At 42.3% G+C, this 24,126-nt stretch overlaps 1 protein-coding gene across 2 annotated transcripts in view; it reads left to right on the forward strand.

Moving 5' to 3' along the window:
* The first annotated feature begins 215 nt into the window (after positions 1-215).
* med16 (mediator complex subunit 16) overlaps positions 216-24,126 on the forward strand; it is a 50,376-nt gene continuing 26,465 nt past the window's right edge. Inside the window, exons 1-9 of one of the 2 annotated variants that reach the window (XM_080770041.1) lie at positions 216-279; positions 2,905-3,043; positions 5,061-5,168; positions 7,580-7,749; positions 10,431-10,500; positions 11,277-11,488; positions 15,465-15,614; positions 18,277-18,382; positions 21,022-21,177. In XM_080770041.1, the coding sequence (XP_080626167.1) occupies positions 2,905-3,043; positions 5,061-5,168; positions 7,580-7,749; positions 10,431-10,500; positions 11,277-11,488; positions 15,465-15,614; positions 18,277-18,382; positions 21,022-21,177 (1,111 nt within the window). In that variant the 5' untranslated portion in view covers positions 216-279. Of the gene's footprint in view, positions 280-2,856; positions 3,044-5,060; positions 5,169-7,579; positions 7,750-10,430; positions 10,501-11,276; positions 11,489-15,464; positions 15,615-18,276; positions 18,383-21,021; positions 21,178-24,126 lie in introns of both variants that reach the window. The other variant, XM_080770042.1, reaches the window with a different exon arrangement.

Consider the following 24,126-nt stretch of genomic DNA (forward strand, 5'->3'; position numbering starts at 1 on the left):
ACACACACACACACACACACACACACACACACACACACACACACACACACACACACACACATTTTATATTATATATAATATTATAATAATAATATATATATTACATTTTAAATTATTGATAAAAAAATGAATGCATTATATTTTCCCACCACTAGGAACTACAGGCATTGTGGTAGACAGCTATGTGTCCGTCAGAGGGGTCCTCCTAGTGGGGTCCTAGTCGCACTGACTGCAGCATTGTTGTTGTTTTTAGCTGCATGTTTTCGTGTTTTATGAACGGTAGGAACATTAACAACTATAATAATATGTTTAATTACAGTTATATATATTTATTAACGAATGTTTTCGTGTTGAGTCAACAGTAGGAACATTAACAACTCTAATAACATGTTTAATTAGTTATGTTTATTAATGAATGTTCGTGTTGAATGAACGGCAGGAACATTATTACTATAACATGTTTAATTACATTTATCTATGCTTATTCTGTATATTGAATGCATGTTTTCGTGTTGAATGAACGGTAGGAAAATGTACAACTTAGTTTTACATTTTCACCTTAATACTATCATTATTGAAGCCAAACAGCACATTTAGAGAGAGAGAGAGTTGAGACTTGAGAGAGAAGAGGCTTCTTGCACATTTCAAGCACAAACTCAATACAAAGACTGTTAACTGTGAGCATTACACTTGTTTACAAGAGGGTCCACCTTGTTCAATTGATCTTCATTTAATTTCACTTCATTTCAAAGAGGGGTGGATACAATAAGTTACCAGTACTTACTGCCTCATTTCTGAAATAATAGCAATAGTTTATCTACATACAAGCTTGCGACCTGTTGTGAACTTGTAGATCCATTATACAGGTATTAAGCAACATGTTATGGCGGGGTGGGAAAGAGAACATGTTCAGTTGTTCACCTATAATTCCATGATGCACAAAGTAGGGGCACTATTTAAAAGGAAACATGCCAGGGGGCACGGTAGCGCAGTCGGTAGTGCTGTCGCCTCGCGTCATCAGGCCTTTCTGTGTGGAGTTTGCATGTTCTCCCCGTGTCCCCTTAGGGTAGGTACCCTCACAAAAATGCACGCAGTAATCCGGGTCTCTAAACTGCCTCCCCCTTGTCAGCCGGGGGAAAGGAACTGGTCGGAAATAACGTGTTCCTTCCACGCGCTACGTCCAACCGGGGGAAACTCCCCCCTGTCAGGTGAAAAGAAGCAGCTTGGACTCCTCATGCATAGAAGGAAGCATGAGGTCAGTCCGTTGCTCTCCCCAGGTTGCCAGAGGAAGTGTAGCGCCCAGGATTACATTAGACAATTGACACCGGGTAAAACATTGCGATAAAGTATTGTGAAAAGAAACATGCCTATAGCTAGAGGGGCTGTCACGATTACACGTTTAAGTTGACGATTAATTGTCACACAAATAATAGATTGAATTGTGTGATTTTTTTTTTTTGCATTGGATAGAAAGTACAATTCCGTTTAGCTTGTTTGACATAATAACAAATAACCAAAACATACCAAGAAGTTACTGGCATTTTTTATGTTATAGAGGGTGAGGGTAGAAGTGAATGGCACATCGAGTGGCAAAGCAACATGCAAAGTGAGTTTAACACTGTTTAACGTTGTTTAATGCAATCAAATCAAGTAGTTTTTTGCCACTCAGCAGGCATTCCTGCAAAACTCCCGGGTTTGATGATGATGATGTCACGTGCATACCCTCTATACATTGAAACAAATAGCAGAAGTAACTGATCTACAAGCTTTACGACGCGTCACAAAGTGATGCGTTTGTCACAGCCATTTCAGCTATTTCTTGTAGATCAGCTATTTCTGCTATTGCGTAAGGCTGCAACGATTAATCGATTCATCATAATCCATAGTTTATCTAGTGTTAAATTAAATGTAACTAAACTAAAGAGGAGTGAGCCATCTCTCTTCCTTTACAATCTGATGACTGTTCAGTGATAGGTTTTCAATGTAATGAGTCCCGGGAAGCAGGGATGGTCTTTTAAATGAGTCCCAGGGACATTTTATGAGTCCCACTTCAACGACGTTAGGACGGAGTCATATTTTGCCAGCTCATTTTTACAAATTGCAGCATTTAACTACCATTTCATGTAGAAAACAGAAGAATTATTATAACTAAAGCTAGCAAAATAAACTAGAATCCCGTGGATGCAGAGGTCGTTGTTTCATTGCGTCCCTTAACTATGCACAGTAGCGACTGGCACATAATAATGTAGAATCATATCTCAAATCTGAGGCCATTTTACCCTCAACATCTTAAATAAAAAAGAATACCTGCGTATTTGTAAGATGGAGTTGCTATTGCCATCGAAGCCATTACAACTATATGTCTGTACTGCATGCAGGATTATAGGATCAAGAACAAAACCTATGGCTTGAATAGTTACTTTTAAATGACCTATTTGTGTTTAAAATACTTTTACATGTGACACATGTAGCTACACTGACACATGTGTAGCTATTCTTTAATCAAATGTATGAAGTCAGAATTAGAGTAATGGTACCATGGGTTGCTTTAATCAATTTCATTTCTTTAATTGAAAGGCAGTTAAAACAAATGTGGTATTTTTGAATGAATTACCGATATTCATATTTAATGTCTTAGTTAGAACATGTCTAAAATAAGCTAAAATATATTTTTAAGGTTGATATAGCTAAATAAGTGCCATAATCCGATTCATCGTTTTATATAATCGGCCGATGAATCGATTATGAAAATAATCGTTAGTTGCAGCCCTTTGCGATTATACGATTATGGAATCCTTGTGATGAATGAGTGTGTGTGTGTGTGTGTGTGTGTTTGTCTGTGTGGTTCTAACACAGTGTTGTGATTGGTCCAAACATTCTAACGGTGATTTCTGATTGGTCCAGATGGAGGTGACCTATGTGTGTGAGTGGGAGAAGAGACCAAAGAACAACCACTGTCCGTCCATTCCTCTGGTGTGTTCCTGGAGCTGTAGGAACCTGGTGGCTTTCACCACAGACCTCAAAGCTGATGACGAGGACAAAGGTATTATTATTAGTATTGGCACATTCATGGTGGGAGGAACCCCTTTTGGTGATTTAAACAGTATCTTATACTTTAGCTGTTGAAAAATAGCAGATCTACAAGCTCACCTACAAGCTACGAGCTTGTAGGTCTGCTATTGTTGTAGGAACAACATATTTTCAGACGGGGGGGGGGGGGGGGGGGGGGTCTGCGGCCAATTGGTACATATATTTTTTGGGGTCCATGACATGAAATATTGAGAACCACTGATATAGAAACACAGGTATTTCAGAAAACTGTTAGGATTTAGACATTTCGACGTCTGGTCTAAATGGGTTAGTATTATAACTGGAGTTGTAGGAACCTCATGGTGGCTTTCACTAGAGACCTCAAAGCTAATGATGAAGATATAGGTGTTATTATTATTATTATTATTACTTGTGCAAGCAGTGGGCGCAAACTGCTATTGGCTTGGTATGTATTATGTATGTTGGGGTATGTAAGACCGTAGCCCATATCATAATATATCAGTTTTTTGTTGGAAGCGGTGATGCCAGTGGCGAGCGCGCACCACATGTATGGCCTACTTGTGTGCAAGGAGCCAGTTGGCACCAAGGGGCCAGTGACGCGCTCCAACGTTGAAGCACTGGGCCCTAGTGGTAAGAGGAAGGACTGCAGGCAGACCCGTGGATTCATGACGAGGAAACCCTGTGCAGCTGGGCTTTAACATTGAGCGCTCGGTTGCACTTCCGCATTTGGGCACCAAAATTTGTGCCCGACATCGAAATTAATGTCAAGGACCCCAAAAATGATATGTAATTGGCCACCGCCCCCCCATCTGAAAATATGTTGTTCCAGGGACTGAGTTAAAATGTTCTCTGTGAAAGAATATATATAAAGATTTGTGCGATATTTTCAAGATTTTTCAAAAATAGCAGACCTACAAGCTCATAGCGCGGCACTCGGTGCCACGCTATGAGCTTGTAGATCTGCTATTTTTCAATAGCTAAAGTATAACATAATGCTTCAAACACCAAAAGGGATTCCTGCCCCAAAATGGGTTAAAGATCTGTAAGCCTCGGACAAAGCCAACTCTGATCGTGACAAATCGACACAACAAACACAATATTTTGGGCCGAACAAATAATTACAAAGAAGAAAAACGACAATAAAAGTGTTGCTCTTTTCATTCTTCAAATTATTTGTTCGTCCCAAAAAAATGTGTTTGTTGTCATGAGTTGTCACGATCCGAGTTGGCTTTGTCCAGATGCTTACAAATCTTTAAATACATTCTTTCTGAAACGTCTATGGGAAAAATGCGTGGGAAATTCTCTTCCGGGGGCCTGTCGTCTTCATGAAAGGGGGCGCGACTGCGACGTTCTATATTACCGGTACTATTAGGCATGTAACAATTCACTCAACCCGCGATACGATTCGCATCAGGATATGAGGTTCCTGATACGATTTTTCTCGATATTTTAAACAAAAAATATTTTCCATTTTTTAAATTTGATATACCGTTATTTATCTTCCCCTAGCATTACTTTTGACAGTGCAGAAACATAATTGCCTTCCTTGATGAGCATCAACGACCATCATCACCTGGGCACAGTCACAGACACACACAGCTCCCCTCTACAGTGCTCTACTACTGAAAGTGACTAATTTCTCTCCTAAAGCACTTGAACATGATGGAATATGACTAGACTAAAGCTCACAGTTCACACCGCACACCATAATTCACTACCCTCCCTAAAAATATATAAATGTTTTTATTTCAATAAATCGATTCATATCGTCGGACGTCGGGATTAATATCGATATATATTGATATACGATATATCGTTACATGCCTAATTACCATACCTATTTACTGTATGTAGGAACCTGGTTGCTTTTACTAATGATCTGTGAAGGCTGATGACGAAGAGCCTTCAATTACAATTCCTGCCATCATGATTTATGTTTTTTGCCCCCGTCGGTGCTCAACACCCATTGTTGATTGGTTGCTCTTCTCTCTTCTTCCGATTGGCTGCAGAGGTGAGTCACATGATCCACATCATCGACACGGAGCACCCCTGGGACGTTTACTCCATCAACTCTGGCCACGCTGAGGTCATTTCCTGCCTGGAGTGGGACCCGTCAGGTACGCTTCCAATATAGCCTTGAACCTCTTGTAGGCGCGGTGTGCAAGTCACGCGCTGTGATTGGCCACTAGCCACTTTTGAGTGGCAGTCGGGAGCCAGAACATGATTTACTACTCTCTGCCTGTCGGGTCGCAACTCGAACGGCCTCGAGTCGGCTCAATCACGCATCGCAACTTGACCCGCCGTCGGGGTCTAAAACTTACTCGACCAAAACAAAAATCAATCGGTTGTTGTAGGTTGAGAGGCACTTCTGCGTCAGCCACAGAAGAGCAGTTGTTGTAGGTGAGAGGCACTTCTGCGTCAGCCACAGAAGAGCAGTTGTTGTAGGTGAGAGGCACTTCCGCGTCAGCCACAGAAGAGCAGTTGTTGTAGGTGAGAGGCACTTCCGCGTCAGCCACAGAAGAGCAGTTGTTGTAGGTTGAGAGGCACTTCCGCGTCAGCCACAGAAGAGCAGTTGTTGTAGGTTGAGAGGCACTTCCGCGTCAGCCACAGAAGAGCAGTTGTTGTAGGTTGAGAGGCACTTCCGCGTCAGCCACAGAAGAGCAGTTGTTGTAGGTTGAGAGGCACTTCCGCGTCAGCCACAGAAGAGCAGTTGTTGTAGGTGAGAGGCACTTCCGCGTCAGCCACAGAAGAGCAGTTGTTGTAGGTGAGAGGCACTTCCGCATCAGCCACAGAAGCAGATTTTCGTAAAAAAAAAAATCACTTAAACCTAAATTGACGAGTCCTTTATAGACTTATCTTTTGCACGTTATTCTTATTGTATTTTAAATGTTTTGTGTAAACACTGTATTTGTTACTACTGGTCGTTGTCTGCATTGTTAAATGCAGAGCGTACTTCACTGTTTCAGCTGATAACTAGATCTCGTCTGTTTTTTTAAATTTCAATGATCTGTTTTTATTGTATACATGTTTGTGTGGACCCCAGGAAGACTATAGCGAGCACTTTGTGGAAGCCAATGGGGCTCCGGATAAAGAATAAAGAAGAACAGTTGTTGTAGGCGAGAGGCACTTCCGCGTTGGCCACAGAAGCGGGTCGTGGTTATAAGCAAAAAAGCCGTGCAGGATTTTAGAAATCTTCTCATACTGCATTAGAACTCATTGCAGCTGTGGCCAACAGATGGCAGTGCAGTACAGCATATACCAGTGCCAGTGCTGCCACATGCATCCCTGAGCATGCACATCACACACACACACACACACACACACACACACACACACACACACACACACACACACACACACACACACACATATACACACAGACTCATTCATTCATTCAGTCACTCACTCACTCACTCACTCACTCACTCACCCACCCACCCACTCACCCACCCAAACACCCACCCACCCACCCACTCACCACCGCCACCGCTCCAGCCCTTCTCTCTGTTTTTTACTCACCACCGCTCAACGTTATTTCAGCTCCGGTGGTCAGCTCACCACCGGAGCGATGGTCACACCTCACCACCGAAAATCCTATGACTATGAATAGGCCTTCAGTCAATCGACATTACTTTCTTCACCCAATCGTTCTCTTCCTTCCTTTACTACGTGTCCATACCATCGCAGTCTGCCTCTCCCTCACCACATCGACTATGGGGAGACATACATAAACAAACATAATTTTCATTCTTTTGAATGTCCGTTGCTTGTATCCTGTCCATTTGCTTATTTAGGTGCACATGTGATGTAGACTTGGTTGATGTATATTATACAGTATATTGATCTATCGCAGTGATGTAAATATGTTTTCAATGTAATGAGTTGAGACGCAGGGATGGTCTTTTAGATGAGTCCCAGGGACATTTTATGGGTCCCACTTCAACGACGTTATCGGAGTCATATTTTGAAAATTTACAGCATTTAACTAGCATTTCATTTCATATGGTTATAATGTGGTTATATTCTTCTATTCACAGAAGAAGAAATGATTATTATAACTAAAGCTATAGCAACATAAACTAGAATAGAAACGGTACAGTAGTCGCAGAGGTCGCTGTTTTATTCCGTCCCTTAACTACCAGTAAGACGCGCAAACGCGTGGAAGCGAACGCAGCTCGTACATATTTAAGTTATTTTTAAGTTACGTTTTTAACTCGGCCATAACCATATAAGGAGTCCCGAAAGCAGCTCCATATATGGGCACAAGTTGGACCACGCCATCACACTCATGTCACCATGACTCAGCCATAACCATATAAGGAGTCCCCAAAGCAGCTCCATATATGGGCACAAAAGCGTGACACACGGACAGACAGACAGACATGATCTGCTAGGTCTCATAGTAAGTGCTCACTGCGTTCGCAATAAACTGCGTTTTGGGACCTTATTTCCAGGCTGCTGTCATTGGATGGTGACGGACGGATCAATAGATTGATGTATTTATTGGCTGATGTATTGATCTCTCCAGGCTCCAGGCTGCTGTCGTCTGACGGCGACGGGCAGATCAAGTGTTGGATGATGTCGGAACATCTGGTGAACAGCTGGGAGTCCAACCTGGGGAGCTCGGTGGACGGAGACCCCATCATCGCTCTGTCCTGGCTGCACAACGGGGTCAAACTGGCCCTGCATGTCGAAATGGTACCTATATATACCTCATGGGCCCTATAACCTAGTAACCCTTTATAACTCACTGACTTTATTACTGTTTGTCCTGGTTACACAACGGGTGCAGGTCTTTTTTCCGACAGCATATTGATCCGAAACCTCAATCCTAACCTAACCCTAACCCCGCAAGCACGGGAGCAGCGCATGTCGGACCATCGCTTTTTCGCATCGCAGCGAATGTCCCCCCGCTGCGGAGCGGACCGTTGCCCCGTCGGCTAGAATGCTGTCGGAAAATAGTCCGCCTCCCTACACAACAGGGTCAAACTGGCCCTGCATGTCGAAATGGTACCTATATATACCTGGGCCTTATAACCTAGTAACCCTTTATAACTCACTAGTTATTACTGTTTGTCCTGGTTACACAACAGGGTCAAACTGGCCCTGCATGTCGAAATGGTACCGATATATACCTGGGCCTTATAACCTATAGTAACCCTTTATAACTCACTAGTTATTACTGTTTGTCCTGGTTACACAACATTTTCACGATTTTTCAAAAATAGCAGACCTACAAGCTCGTAGCGCGGCACTCAGTGCCGCCCTATGAGCTTGCAGGTCTGATATTTTTCAATAGCTAAAAGTATAACAGAATGCTTAAAACACCAAAAGGGGTTCCCGCCCAGAATGGGTTAACGGTAACCCTTATAACTAACTAGTTATTACTGTTTGTCCTGGTTACACAACAGAGTGAAACTGGCCCCGGTGTTGATTTCGTCGACTAAAACTACGACGGAAAATGTTCCGTCAACTACCTTTTTTCATGGACGAAAACTAAATGGAAACTAAAACGAATCTAAACGAAACTAAATGTCTTGACAATTTCGTCAACAAATAAAAACTAGACTAAAATGTTAGGAAGGGACTAGTGGACACAGTATAAGTCATTTTACACTTGGTTGCACAAAAAAACGCGTCGCTCTGCGACGTGTTGTGAGCTTGTAGATCGGCTATTTTCAGCAAGTGACTATATTTAGTCGACTAAAACTAGACTAAAACTAAAACTTTCCAGGTGACTAAAATGTGACTAAAACTCAATGAAAACTATTCAAAAGACTATGACTGAAACTAAAATCAAATTTTGCTGCCCAAAACAACACTGCCCTGCATGTAGAGATGGTGAGTTAGTTAGTGAGTTAGTTACTGTTGTCATGGTTATATAACAGGGTTAAACTGGTCCTCCGTGTGGAGTTATTTTTGTGTTTATTTTAACCACAGCCCAGTACCAAACACATTGAGATAACGTGTGTTTATTTTAACCACAGCCCAGTACCAAACACATTGAGATAACGTGTGTTTATTTTAACCACAGCCCAGTACCAAACACATTGAGATAACGTGTGTTTATTTTAACCACAGCCCAGTACCAAACACATTGAGATAACGTGTGTTTATTTTAACCACAGCCCAGTACCAAACACATTGAGATAACCTGTGTTTTCAAGTAGGAAACTGGTCAAGAGGCAGAATAAAATGACACATCTTTCTACCAAAAAAAGACCACAATGGAAACAAGCCTAGGCTATATAGGGGCTTATTGGCCCAAAGCCTTTTAATAAAGTATTAAATCAATCATTAAATAGGCATAATACTTTTCCAGATGTCTGTTTTCACACGTGAATGACTACTGAATGAGATGAGTACGCGCATTAAACGCAGATTCCTTTTTTTAAAGGACCACTTCACCACTTTTCAACCTATCTTCATATAATAGGTCCTCACTAATAATCATGATAAAATGGCCCAATGTTTTTCCTACTCAGTCTGTGTCTCATAGGAGGGCTGTGGGCAGTTTAGAAACCGTCCTCCAGTGACATCATCATCAGGCAGATTTCTTTTTTTAAAACAATATTATTTTACAAAAATGTTTAGATTTGAACGATGGTTTCCATTTTCGCCTTGCAACTTTTCAGGACTAGAAATCCTGCAGTTTCTATTAGCCTGTATTCCCCATCGATGATGTCACTGGAGGACGGTTTCTAAACTGCCCACAGCCCTCCTATGAGACACAGACAGAGTAGAAAAAAATTGCGCATGATTATTAGTGAGGACCTATTATATGAAGATAGGTTGAAAAGTGGTGAAGTGGTCCTTTAACTAATCTGTATTATTGTGAGACCATTCCGATACCGATATGGAGCTTTTATGGCCAATTCTGATTATGCTACCGATTTATCGTGCATCCCTAGTTATTTAGATTAACCCATTTTGGGCGGGAACCCCCGTTGGTGTTTTAAGCAGTATGTTATACTTTAGCTTGTAGGTCTGCTGAAAAAGATGTGAAAATGTGCCTCAAATATATTCTTTCATAGTTTCAGTTTTTAACTCAGATCTTTGATTCTGGGGGGTCTCCAGGACCAGGGACCCCCCAGAATAAAAGATTCTGGGACATGTCAAGAACCCCAAAGATTATATGTAATATGCCGCCGAGCCCCATCTGTAAATATGTAGTCCTGGAACTACATATTTTCAGATGGGGGTCGGTGTTCTTGACATGAAATATTGAGAACCACTGATATAGAAACATGAGGTTTTTCATTAAAAAAAAAGAGACATTTTTTAAAAATCTCGATGTCAGGCCAAAATGGGTAAACTGTTGTTTATTCTGTGCTCGTCCAGTCTGATGAACTGTTAATGTTTGTTATTCATTCATCCAGTCCGGCTCCACCAACTTCGGGGAGAAGTTTTCCAGGGTGAAGTTTGCTCCGTCTCTGACCTTATTTGGAGGTAAGATGTGTTTTGACCGCCTGTTCCCGACCGCAGGTATTTAAAAAAAATATAATAATAATAATCTCTGCCTAACATTATGCTAATTATTCGGGTCGGGCCGGCCCAGTTAGAGCCTTTGGGAACTCTGGTTGGCAAAAAAGAAAAAAAGGAAATTCATGTGGTCCGCGATCCTCCCTCCGGTTAACCCATTTAGACCTGAGGACGATTCTACAAATGCCTTCTAAATCCTGACGGTTTTCTGAACCATGTTTCTGTGTGAGACCGCCGACCCCCATCTGAAAATATGTTGTTCCAGGGACCCCCCCCAGAAAGCAAATATTTAAGTTCATAATGTCCACTGTAAAATAATATATATTCAAAGATTTGCACACATTTTCAAGATTTTTTCAAAAATAGCAGATCTACAAGCTTGTGTATAGATCTGCTATTTCTCAACAGCTAAAGTTTAGAAATAATGGTTAAAAGCTACAATGTCTAAATGGGTCTACAAGCCTAAATGTCTACAAGGTCTAAATGGGTTAATATGTTTCAAGGAAACCAATGGAGGGCTGTATATATATATATATATATATATATATATATTTCATGTTTCAAGGTAAACCCATGGAGGGCTGGGTGGGGCTGTATTATACGTATATATATTTAATGTTTGCTGGGCGTAACGGTCATTGTTTATATTTCAAGGTAAACCCATGGAGGGCTGGGTGGGGCTGTATCATAAGTATACATATTTAATGTTTGGTGGGCGTAACGGTCATTGTTTATATTTCAAGGTAAACCCATGGAGGGCTGGGTGGGCGTGACGGTCAGCGGCCTGGTCACCGTGTCTCTGCTGAAGCCCAACGGCATGCTGCTCTCGGCCAGCGAGAGCCTCTGTCGTCTCCGAGGACGCGTGGCGATGGCCGACATCGCCTTCACCAGCGGCGGAAACATCGTGGTGGCGGCGACCGACGGGAGCTCCTCCTCTCCCGTGCAGTTCTACAAGGTAACCCCCTAATGTGTATAATATTGAAGTAATATTTCACGAGAGAGGTGTGCTTTACGACGCCGACGCCTTCGTACGGTATGAAATGGGTTGCGATCACGTCCAGAGAAGTCCTGTATTACAGCCAATGAAAGCACAGGATAGCTGTTCTCACTGTCTGTCTGTCTGTCTGTCTGTCTGTCTGTCTGTCTGTCTGTCTGTCTGTCTGTCTGTCTTGTCGACTGTATCGATAGATGATCATATGATATTATATATAACCTTTATTCCTTGGGTAAATCTCTGTGCTGTGTCGTACATGCAAGCTACTATATTAGCCCAATGTTGCTGTTAAATAGTCTATAAAACCAACTCATTTCACTTGAATAGGTTGATAAAACCGCATCGGAGCAAACTTTTGGACCGTGTATGTGTGTGTGTGTGTGTGTGCGTCATGTCTCACTGCAGCCCACGTAGGCTACATGCTGCCTGTCACAAACATTTCGTTGTGTAGCCTGGCTATTCCTGTGTGTGTGTGTGGCATGCACGGATCACGAGAGAGAGCGTCTGTGTCGGTCTCGCGCTTGTATCACGGCATCCTGGTGAACTCTTGCAGTGTGTGTGTGTAATGCCTAGTCTGCGACCAATCGTTTAGTGTGAAGGCCACCTACGATATAATGACAGTCGATTTAAAAAAAAAAGACTCCTGTAGTGTGAAATACATAACCATCTGTTGACTCGCCGACAACTTTTATGGTGTTAGCATCATGTCGTGCTTTAGCTATTGAAAAATAGCAGATCTACAAGCTCATGTAGATGAGCTTGTAGGTCTGCTATTTTTGAAAAATCGCAGACACTTTTAGAATCTGATCTCGGGTCAGAATGGGTTGATTAATGAAACTGTCAGGATGTAATAGACATTTTTAGAATCTGATCTCAGGTCAGAGTGGGTTAACAATACTCGAGCGGCATAAACGGAGGTCTCCGTCCTATCAAATGATCCCGCTCGTCGCACCAGGTGGCGGAGATTAATCACAGGACGTTGAACATTAATGATATCATAACCGAGCGCACCGCTCCACAGGCTGGGAGCGCCCGTTGGGCAACAACATTCGATGTAATTTCCGGTTGGGACGTCATCCATAGTGGTCCCCCCCTCCATTTTAGTGGATGAGAGGGAAAAGAAATCTCCAAACGTGAATAACTCCTTGAAATGCGCTCCGTAGCTGAAAATCCATTAAGCCATTTTGGGCAGGAACCCCCTTTTGGTGTTTTAAGCACTGTTTTATTGAAAAACGAGCTTGTAGGTCTGGTATTTTTGAAAAATCGTGAAAATGCGGCACAAATCTGTGAATATATATTCTTTCATTCTTTTTTTTTTTTATTCTTTTTTTATCGCACGATTTTGTAACCCATTTTTCACCCCTGTGCCAATCATCTACTGTGATCCTGGGCTCTACACACCCTCCGCCAACCTGGGGAGAGCAACGGACTTAACTCATGCTCCCTTCATGCCTGAGTGTCCAAGTTGCTCCTTTACACCTGACAGGGGGGAGTTTCCCTGGTTGGACGTAGCGCGTGGAAGGAACACGTTATTCCAACCAGTTCCTTTCCCCTCCATCAGGTGCCCCGGCTGGCCAGGGGGAGGCAGTTTAGAGACCAGGATTACTGCATGTTTTTGTGAGGGTATCTACCCTAGCGAGAGCGAAGGTTTTTAACTTTGTTTCTGGGCGGGTCCCTGGAACAACGTATTTTCAGATGGGGGTTCGCCGGCCGAATACATATAATCTTTGGATTCCTTGACGTGAAATATTGAGCACCACTGATATAGAAACATGAGGCTTTTCAGAAAATTGTCATGATTTAGACGACTTTTTTTAAAGTTTGATCTAAATGGGTTAATGGTCCAACGGTCCATCATGATGCGGCGATGGTGTATCGTGCAGATAAGCTATGCATTATATGCTTTATGCGATGTACAAGACCACAGATGGGACACGTTGTCAGCCTGTAGATCAGCGCTTTATAGCCTACAATTAAAAACGAGATGATCACCTTCCCAGCGGAGAAGGGGAGCCGCAGCGGGTGGGGAAAGAAAGACGGTAAACATATATATATATATATATATATATATATATATATATATATATATATATATGCCCGCCCCTATCCAACCACCAGCAGCCTCAAAGCTACTGCGGAATGAAATGATGTGATTTCAAAGTATCGTCTTTCGTCTGTAATGTCTGTAAGCCTATTGTTGAGACAGTCACATAATGAATGAACTGCCTATATTTCATGTGTCCCAACAGATGGCGTAGTTTCACGTGAATTAACACGTGTCATGTCTTATATCACATCTCCTTGTAAACACTCGTTCGGAATGACCATTTCCCATATAAACACGCAGCCAAAAAACATTACTTCGGATGCATTTTATTTGGAAGTATTTATTCTGAATGATCAGCCTGCATTTTACATGGAAACGGCAGTTAATCAAGCGAGGCGCAGCAGGTGCTCAGAGGGTTTGATTAGCCAGTGGTCTGTTATAGAGCCAGTGGTCTGTTAACAGACCAATCGGAATCAAGCATTGCAACAAGCTGTGTAATAATGAACGATTATTAATTATTATTACGCACACCCTCGAGTGTAATATTGCGATTATACAACAGTTATCCTTAAAAAACACGTCAACGCAATGTCATGATAACTGTGATATTGGCTAAAAAGAAAAATGCTAGCCTAGAAACCCAGTCTCTGGGTTGATCAGTACAGCTGCATTTGATGTTTTGATTAGGTGTTCCACCGTGCTTGTTTTGGCACGTCTAGATGGCTACTTCATCCAATCTGATTGCTTCCTCGAAATAATACACACACACATTTTAATTATTTGATTTGGATCTGCACAAGAGGCGTAATACAATAGACCCAAACACTGGTCAGAATTAGGTTATACATTATATGGTCCAACCAGATATAGCTGCTGCACATGCTTAACACAGAGGGAAAAGAAGAAAAAATAAATATATATATAGCACATTGTTGACATACTATTACTTGACACTACTAGACAGGATGTTTGTTTTGGGTTTTTTAAGCCACCTAGGGATAAATTAAACAACGCCTTCTCCATAGTAGCTGAGACAGAACAGTATTTAGCCAGCTTTTTTGCATTTGTTTTTTGCAATCCACCCAATTGCAGACCCCTGAGCACAAGTTTATGGACATGGCCCAGACTTCCAAATACAAGGACAATAAGTGGACAGTTATATCCCAAGGCCATAATACGTTCCACCAGAAGCTGATATTTCATAAGTTTGGATGTAAAACAAGTGTCCATATACAAATCAAATGGGCTACCTACTGTATTTCAAATATAGTGACATTTTTTCTAATTTCATTGATGAACACAATATCTGGGGTATTTGGAATATCTTGTAGTGAATTGACATGCGTGTCATTGTGATCAAACCAGTCTATTTTTAAAGTGCTTATACATGTTTATACATTCTTGTTGTCCTGTACTCCTCTGATCTTGTCTGAGACCAGGTCCACCAGACGGTCATGTCTGGCAATGTACAGTCCTTTTATAGTGGCTGCAACCATTTAAGATGTGTGCGACTGTTTCTTTGTCATGTGGTACTGGATGTAGGATGCAGTGTGGGTCGTGTGCTGATGGGTACCAGGTTGCCAAGTTGAACTTGGTTCGGCAACACCTGTAAACAGGCTTTAATAGTGAAAATGAGAATGTCCTCACCTATGGTGTTATTTGACAGTATAGAGTGTGATAATGAGTGGTTTGCAAAGGTAGTATCAACAGACGTTGATACTAAAAGGATAGCACAATTCTTTATAAACGCAAACAGCACAGAGGTACACATTTATCCAGTGGAAATGTGAGGCCCATATTCCCCACGTGTGACACTAATACAACACTGTGTGTGCGTGCGCGTGCATGCATGTGTGTCTGCGTGTGTGTGTGTGCGTGCGTGCGCTCTAGGTGATCGTCAGCGTGGTGAATGAGAAGTGTCGCATCGACACAGAGCTGCTGCCGTCTCTGTTCATGCGCTGCACCACCGACCCCCTGCGACGAGACAAGTACCACGCCGTGACACACCTGCACTTCCTGACCCGAGAGAACTCTGAACAGGTAAAACCCTAACCTATAAACCCTCTACCCCATGCATGGGCGAACGGCGGTCCGGGGGGGGGTGGGGGGGCACATGCGGCCCCCACCTTCACCTAATACTGGTTCCCGCAGGTTAATACTGGAATACTGATATATTATTGATTTCAGCCGTTACAATTCCAAACATGCAAACATGACCCCGCTTTTTTTTCCAATGTATTAGTATTTAGTTTTTAAATTAACATAACTAAAAAAAATTGAAATTAAATAAAAAAAAGGTTACTTTTCAGGATTACAATTCAAATATAACTGAAAATAAATTGCTGATCTGCGACGCGTTTTGAGCTTTTTGCTGGTGGCTGCCTGCCCGGCACCTACAGAATCATGCCTACCATAAGGAGACACACTGAAAATAGCGACTAGGGGACACGGAGGCATGGGAAAGCCAAACACTGCGTACTGAGTATCAAAAAATCAAAAAATAAATGTTTCCAAAAAGGAACAAGTTCTGGGCAAGAGTAGCGGCGGTGGCTCAGGGGTAGAGAGGCTAGATGGTAACCGGAAGGTTGCCAGTTCGAACCCGGGCTCCCCCAGAGTTACTGTCAAAGTGTCCTTGAGCAAGACACTGAACCCCTAATTGCTCCCGATGTGCTGGTTGGTGCATGCTTTGCATGGTTTGCGCTGCCATCGGTGTATGAATGTGTGTGTGAATGGGTGAATGTAATGCACAATCTCTAACGACAGGAGTCGTTAGTGTCTGGAAACATTCTGCTCAACTTGGCCTTAGTTTTGTTTCCGACTATATGTGACCAGATTTGACTGAGAGCCTGCCATCGCGCAAACTCCAGCTTTTCACCAGAGGAGTTTTTTTTAATAGCACAGGCAGACTCTTCACATACTAGAGCATGTCTGAAATAAGTGTCAGACGTCGACATGTAAAATTTAATTAAATGCTTAAACATGTAGCTAGGTGTAATGTTAGAGTCCACAGAAGTGAACCTTTCAAGCCTGTTTTCCCAACTTGCTGTTTTCTGCAAGACATCACTCTATAAGCCATATCTCCAAAACTGATCGGTCAAACTGAACAACCAATATGACAATTTGAAGCTATGATTCCATGCTTTCATATGAAATCCAATGACCATTGTCAGTGATGTAAATAGGTTTTCAATGTAATGAGTCAAGAGGTTGCAGGGATGGTCTTTTAGTTGAGTCCCAGGGACATTTTATGAGTCTCACTTCAACGACGTTAGGAGTCATTTTATTTTACAAATTGAAGCATATTCAATGCATGCATTTTATATGGTTATAATGTGGTTATGTGCATGTAGAAAACAGAAGAAGAAATTATTATCATAACTAAAGCTAGCAAAATAAACTAGACTAAACAACAGTACAGTAGTGCATCCCGTGGATGCAGAGGTCGTTGTTTTATTGCGTCCCTTAACTATAAACTGTGTTTTGGGCCTATTTTAGCATTGTAAAGCGCTTTGTCTTGAGCACTTGGAAAAGCGCTATAAAAATGCAGTTCATTCATTGTTAGTGTGAGGTGTAGCCATCATCAACTACAAATGTTTCCCGAGCACGGCATGGCTGCGGCTCACCGCTCCAAGAGCAATGGGTCAAATGCAGGAGAACACATTTCACTTCGGTAACATTTGTGTCAAAATAGTAGGACTGCTTTGACTTGCTGAGCCTCTGGGCCTATAGACCGATTCACAGAGGGGTGCCCTGGGCGCGGCCATTACTGAGGTGTAATCCATGGAGCAGGTGCTCCGTAGGCCAGGTGTGGCTAATCAGTGCTGTTGCGCTTAATGGCACACCTCAGTAATGGCCCAGGAAACCCTCTGTGAATCGGTCTTGCCTGGCACCAGTGGTGATTTTGTCGACTAAAACTAAGACGAAAAATGTTCGTCGTCTACCTTTTTATCACTGACTAAAACTAAATGAAAACTAAACTTTGATGACTAAAACTGTGACTAAACATATTGACAATTTCGTCAACAAATACAAACTAGACTGAAATGTTAGAAAGGGACTAGTGGACAAGAGATCCAGTTTCATGCTAAGTTGCATGCTGAAAATAGCAGATCTACAAGCGCGACGCATTTTAAGCTTGTGGATCTGCTATTTTCAGCATGCAACCAAAGTGTAAAATCTGCCATTTACGACATCAAAGCCTGTCAAAACACATTTTCATCAACTGTAGATTTAGTCGACTAAAATCTTTTGACACTTAGTCGACTGAAACTTGACTAACACTAGAACATTTCAGGTGACTAAATGAAACTTATTCAAAAGACTATGACTAAAACTAACTTAAAACTAAATTTAGCTGTCAAAAACAACAATGCCTGGCACACTTTACCTGACATATTAGCTATTGTATTCCTGTGTGTGCATTATTATACTATTTTCTACAGTATTTGTAGTTGACCAGCAGGTGCCACCCATTTTCATTATTCTCTGACAGATGGCTAGATAAACATGCTGCTATACCAGGTGACAGGTGTACTGTACAAAGTGTACATTACACAAAACATAATGCTTTAAAACACGAAAAGGCGTTCCCGTTCCTGAAGATGCTTTTTTGTCAGAATAATGATCGGGGGAATCCTCCTCACTGCCTCTGCTGCTGAATACACTCCCCTTTTCCCATTTCTTTGCGTTTTCTTTGTTCCAGGTGTTGCTGTGCGCCTCGAGTCAGACGATGAGCATAGTGGAGTGCTGGTCACTGCGGAAGGAGGGACTTCCTGTCAATAACATCTTCCAACATCGCTCTCCTGTTGGTGAGAAAACCTGCCTCTTCATGCTGTCATTCAACTGGACTCCAGTGGTCCTTGAGGGGGTTCCATCCGGGTGCAGTACTTAGTTTAGACAGTTTTTGGTTTAGACTAGTCATTGGTTAGACCAGTCATTAGTCCTACAACTACAACCTATCTCAAACCCTCACCCTAAACCTAACCTCCCACGGGGCAGCACACCTAAACCTAACCTTAACCCATGTCTAACCAATGACTAGTCTAAACTAAGTATGCACCCCGTTCCATCCAGGTGGTCCCCAGCTAAATGATAGTCTAAAGGAGAGTCGGTAACCAAATGACCCCCTATTAGATGTGTAACTTTTGATAGTGTATAAGGGTCTATTTGGTTTCATCTCCAGAGTTAAATATCTGCATCACTGAATTTACAAGAAGTCTACACAACTAGAAAATGTAGAAGTATTGTTATTTTGATCAACGTGTGCCTTTTATCTCTCCTAATGTAACGTCACTCACAACGGCATCAAATTGTGGACCAAATCTTATGTAATGACAACTAGATATTCTTTAGTTTTGGGTCTGAGAGGCTGAATGTCGTTAAATGGTGGTCCGTGGCTCAAACGCGAAATAAATAATGGACCTTGATGTGAAAGGGGTTGAAAACCACTGCTGTACACACACACACACACACACACACACGCACACACACACACACACACACACACACACACACACACACACACACACACACACACACACACACACACACACACACACACACTATGGAACCCCCTTACCTGTGTGCAATGGGAGAGAAGCAGACCATGTCATATGAAAGCAGGGAATGATAGCTTCAAATTGACATATTGGTTGTTCAGTTTGGAGTTTTGGAGATATGGCTTACAGAGTAATGTCTTGCAGAGAAACAGCGAGTTGAGAAAACAGGCTTGAAAAGTTCACTTCTGTGGACTCCAACATTACACCTAGCTACATGTTTAAGCATTTATTTCATATTTACACGTCGATTTCAGCTCTGACTTTTCTTTCAGACATGCTCTAGTAGTATATGAAGAGTCTGCCTGCTGTGCAATTAACTCATTTTGGATAAAATAAATAAAACATCTGGTGAAAAGCTGGAGGCTGCACAATGGCAGCCCCTCAGTCAAATCTGGTCACAAATGGAGGATCTTGTCATCAACGGTGTTGCAACGGTGCAGCAAATTTCAATTTTAGTTTTAGTCACTTGAATAGTTTTAATTTGGTTTTAGTCACATTTTAGTCACCCGGAATGTTTTAGTGTTAGTCTAGTTTTAATCGACTGAATTATATTTTAGTCGACTAAATCTACAGTTGATTTAGTCGACTAAAATCATGTATTTTGGCGCACCTTGACGCCGTCGCAATGGCTCATTTTTCAAATAGCCGATCTACAAGCTCACAACGTGTCGCGTGAGCTTGTAGATTTCAGCATGCAACCAAGTGTAAAATGACTGTCCACTAGTCCCTTCCTAACATTTAGTCTAGTTTCTATCTGTTGACAAAATTGTCAATACATTTAGCTTAGTTTTAGTCGTAATAGCTTTGTTTTTCATGTAGTTTTCGTCAGTGGAAAAAAGGAGATTCTCGGGTTTGAGGGTTTGTATTGTTTAGTCCATTTTTTGATCCGATCGTAATACTAGCTGATGTTGCCACCCGCATCAACGCAGTGGGACACTTCCAGTCTAAGCCCACCATTCACAGCTCTGTATCTCAGAAGCGACATTGAGGGGGCCGTTTCTGGTGAATACAGGGGTTTTCAACGGGCTGTAGCAGGCGGGCTGACACTCGCGGTCGCCTTTTTCCACAACAACATCCGGGGCATGAGACCACACGTAGCAGTTTGTCATTGTAACATGCGATTACGGATATTTGGCTCTTCAAAGTAAGTGTTACGCTCGGTAAAACCGTGGCAATACGCTATCGAGGGATTAATTAATGCTGGCGCAAATTTAGTTAATATATACTCTTAAGACTCGGACCCAGACTTTTTTTCCTTCTCCCTGGAAATAAAAACGTCTGGGTTTCCGAGGCTAATAAAGCCGTAACCTTTGAACCCCCCTGCGTGTGGCAGCGGGAGAGAAGCAGCCCACCATCCTGACATTTTAGGATCCTGTCATTAATAGAGAGTATGCACATGCATGATTTTCCCATCAGGGCACGCCCCCCTCATCTAGACTGAATGTCAAAACATTGAGCAGCTTGGAGTGTTGGAGTTTGGAAATCACTCAACCGACCTGCGTACCACCTGTTTCTAAATGTCACATAATGCAGGAGGCAGCAAAATGTTGTGTTATTGAAAAAATGCACTTCCAAACTCTGACACTTAGAAAATGCAGGGCATTTCTTTACAGAAAGTAGCTCATAACGTGTCTATGGTGGATTTTTAACATGAAACTAAAACTTTGCAGATAGAGGATAATTCAAGCTTTTCGCACAGCTGCAATGTTGGTGAGTTTAACATTGTTTAATACAATCAGACAGGACTTTTCTGTTTGGATGAATGGGGCTGTCAAGGCCAGAAAGTAGTTTTTTTGCCACTCAGTGGGCGTTCCCGCATAACTTCCAGGTATACGATGATGTCACACACATACACTCTATACAGCTGTAACCTTTGACCTTTGACACAGTGGGAGAGAAGCAGCCCACCATCCTGAAGTGGAGGATCCTGTCGGCCACCAACGACCTGGAGAGAGTGAGCGCTGTGGCGCTGCCCAAACTGCCCATCTCCATCTCCAACACGGACCTCAAGGTGGCCTCGGACACCAAGTTCTGTCCTGGACTGGGTGAGACTTATAGTTTTGGGCCCATTCTCTGTGCGCCGGGAACCATAGACTGTAAACAAATATGGACAAAGCATTCTCCGGGGTCTGATATGGACGTAAGATGAAGCCTGTATAGGCACCGAGTGCCGCGCTACGAGCTTGTTTTCAACTCAAATCTTTGCTTATGGGGGGGGGAGGTCACTGGAACAACATATTTTCAGATGGGGATTACATATATTTTTGGGGGTCCTTGACGTGAAAATTATTGAGAACCACTGATATAGAAACATTGGGTTTTTCAGAAAACTGTCAGGATTTAGAAGGCATTTGTAGAATCGTCCTCAGGTCTAAATGGGTGACTCAACACTCGGCTCACGCTGATAGTAAGCAGTGCGCCATGTGGGTTGTGAAAGTGGCACCTCCAGGGTCCTTATGGAAGAACAACTATTAAAACAGCTACCTCTAATGTGCTCATTGTTAAAATAAAATGCTAGTATTTACATGACTTGTAACTTAAACAAAAAACATTGTTTTCAACTGGGAAAGGAAATGTCCCAAGCATGCAAGTAAAAAGTAAAATAAAATCACACCCATGTGAAATGAGGGGCGCTCTTATTGTACATCATCATAAATGGCCATTTACTGCTTTTTATATAGAAATATAATTGATATTAATTCAGCCTTTTGTCCCGGCCCTCCAAAATATTTTCTGTTTCTCATTTGGCCCCTAATTGCCCACCCCTGATTTAGCTATTGAAAAATAGCAGATCTACGAGCTTGTAGGTCTGCAATTTTTGAAAAATCGTGAAAATGTGGCACAAATCTTTGAATATATATTCTTTCAGAGTGAACATTTTTAACTAAAATCTGGCAGATCCATGAAGAAGCTTGGGGATCTGGGAGCCAATTCGATGATGGGGCTGTTCCTTTTTTTCAAGAGACTTGGTAGTTGATTGGATGGGACCGTCTGTCTATCACCGCGTGGGCGTGCAAACACAACCAATCATATTGACTATGTCTATGTGACGTATGGTAGGTGCGACATCAGGTTTCGCACATATCCTGCCCTTAGCTCACACTGATTGGTTCGAACCGGGAGCGGTTCGGTGTTAGCTTCAACCCCCTGAGCGATCTCAGATGGATGCTGTTTTGGGGAACATGGTTACTCAATACCGCCACCATCTGGCAGAGTCAGGTTAGGCCTATACACCGACACCAACTTTTGTCAACAGGGGCGTCAATATAGCTGGGGGGGGGGTGGAGCCGGGGGAAAGTTCAGAGTTCTCCCAACCGGAATAAACAGTGGAGTGTTGGGTTTTCAAACGCAGATTAAATACTACTAATTTAAAAGTAGGCGTCATGGCTTGCCAGATCACAGGCACAGATCCTTGTTGCCACTCGACAAGGAACGCTACTTTAGAAAATGAAACGAGCTAGAGTCCGATTGGAACGTTTTCCTTGACTGCATGGACATGGATCCAACACGACACAATGGCCTGATATATTCGCATGGTAAGAGACACTTTTCTATAGATATGATCACTGAAACTTATCATAATATATACATTTTAAAGAACATATAGTTTATAGAACATGTTTTAGTGAATTCCAGGCAGGCTACCGACACCATTCGTTGCGACCGCACAACGATGGCTCCGTGCCAAGTTCCAACTGTCTCTAAACTACTTAGAATTCACTGCAATGTGTTCTATAAACATTATTGATGACTTAATGGCTGTCGGTTTTTGATTACGTGAAGTTTAAGTGATCATATCTATAGAGTGTCTCTACCAGGCGAGTAAACACTGCGCTGCGCCACGGTAACACAATGTTTTGTAACATGGAGGGAGAGGGAGATTGATGTCCGATTTCAGTGGTGCTTAATGCTTGTGCAACGTGACGCATGCAATGAAGTATAAAGAGATACGGATACTCTGACTATAAACCACTTGAACCCCAGGTTCCCCAGCATGAACCAAAAATCTACAAACTCACAACGCCTCGCAACCGTAGTTCGCAACGCGCTGTGAGCTCATGATGGCTGGCCTGGACTGAAGTGTTTTACGCACATTCTCCATTTACAGTCCTTACGGTTTAGGGCTTACGCCTACACAAATGTTCAGATTACAAATATAGAGTGCTCACCCCAGGGCCATGGATGTTACAATTCTGCTAGGGCGCGGGAATAAGTATCTTCTGAATGGTTCAATAAAAAGCAATGTTTAATCCGTTTTGGCCATGCGCTTTCAACTATGCGCCCCTATCGGTTGGTGCATTATAAAACTCTGATAAAATGGCCACCGATCGGATTAAAACGCATTTTACTGAACAATGCGGAAGATACAGGTACTTTTACCCACCCCGAGGAGGATTGTAACACCCGTGGCTCTGGGGCGGGCACTTTATATTTGAAATCTGAATATGTATGTAGACGTTGACGTTCTAAATGGGAAAAGTGCATAAAACGGGTTGACGTTCCGCCATGACAGACGAGCGCCATGTGAACTATGGCTAAATCGTCTCGTATACGTAATAATAAGTCAACTTTCCGAGGGAGAGTGTTCCAGATGTCCTTCTGATGGGTTTTTCTTGGCTGTCAATATTTCTATCATCATCCAACAAATCGCTCCAAAGGATCGTACGCCATTTTAACTCTATGGGGAAGACGATTTTGTTTACCCCGGGCTAAAACCGGATGTGACATTTGTGGGCGTTCCTGTCTAGCTTGGTGTGGGTATTTCAGAAAACCTTTAGGATTTGGAAGACTTTTTTTTTTCTTTCTTCGAAGTCAGGTCTAAATCTACATTGATTTAGAGGAATCCCACCCTAGGAAAAAAATCCTAAAATATATGAACATCAACATATTTGTGGATATATATTTGTTTTGTTTATGCTTAAACTGCAAAAGAAACTTATATCTGCATATGACGCTAAATGATAACCCGTCTTTTGACTAATCGCATAATATTA

The sequence above is a fragment of the Protomyctophum bolini genome, assembly GCF_963924005.1.
Source record: "Protomyctophum bolini genome assembly, chromosome: 8".
Classification (NCBI taxonomy): domain Eukaryota; kingdom Metazoa; phylum Chordata; class Actinopteri; order Myctophiformes; family Myctophidae; genus Protomyctophum; species Protomyctophum bolini.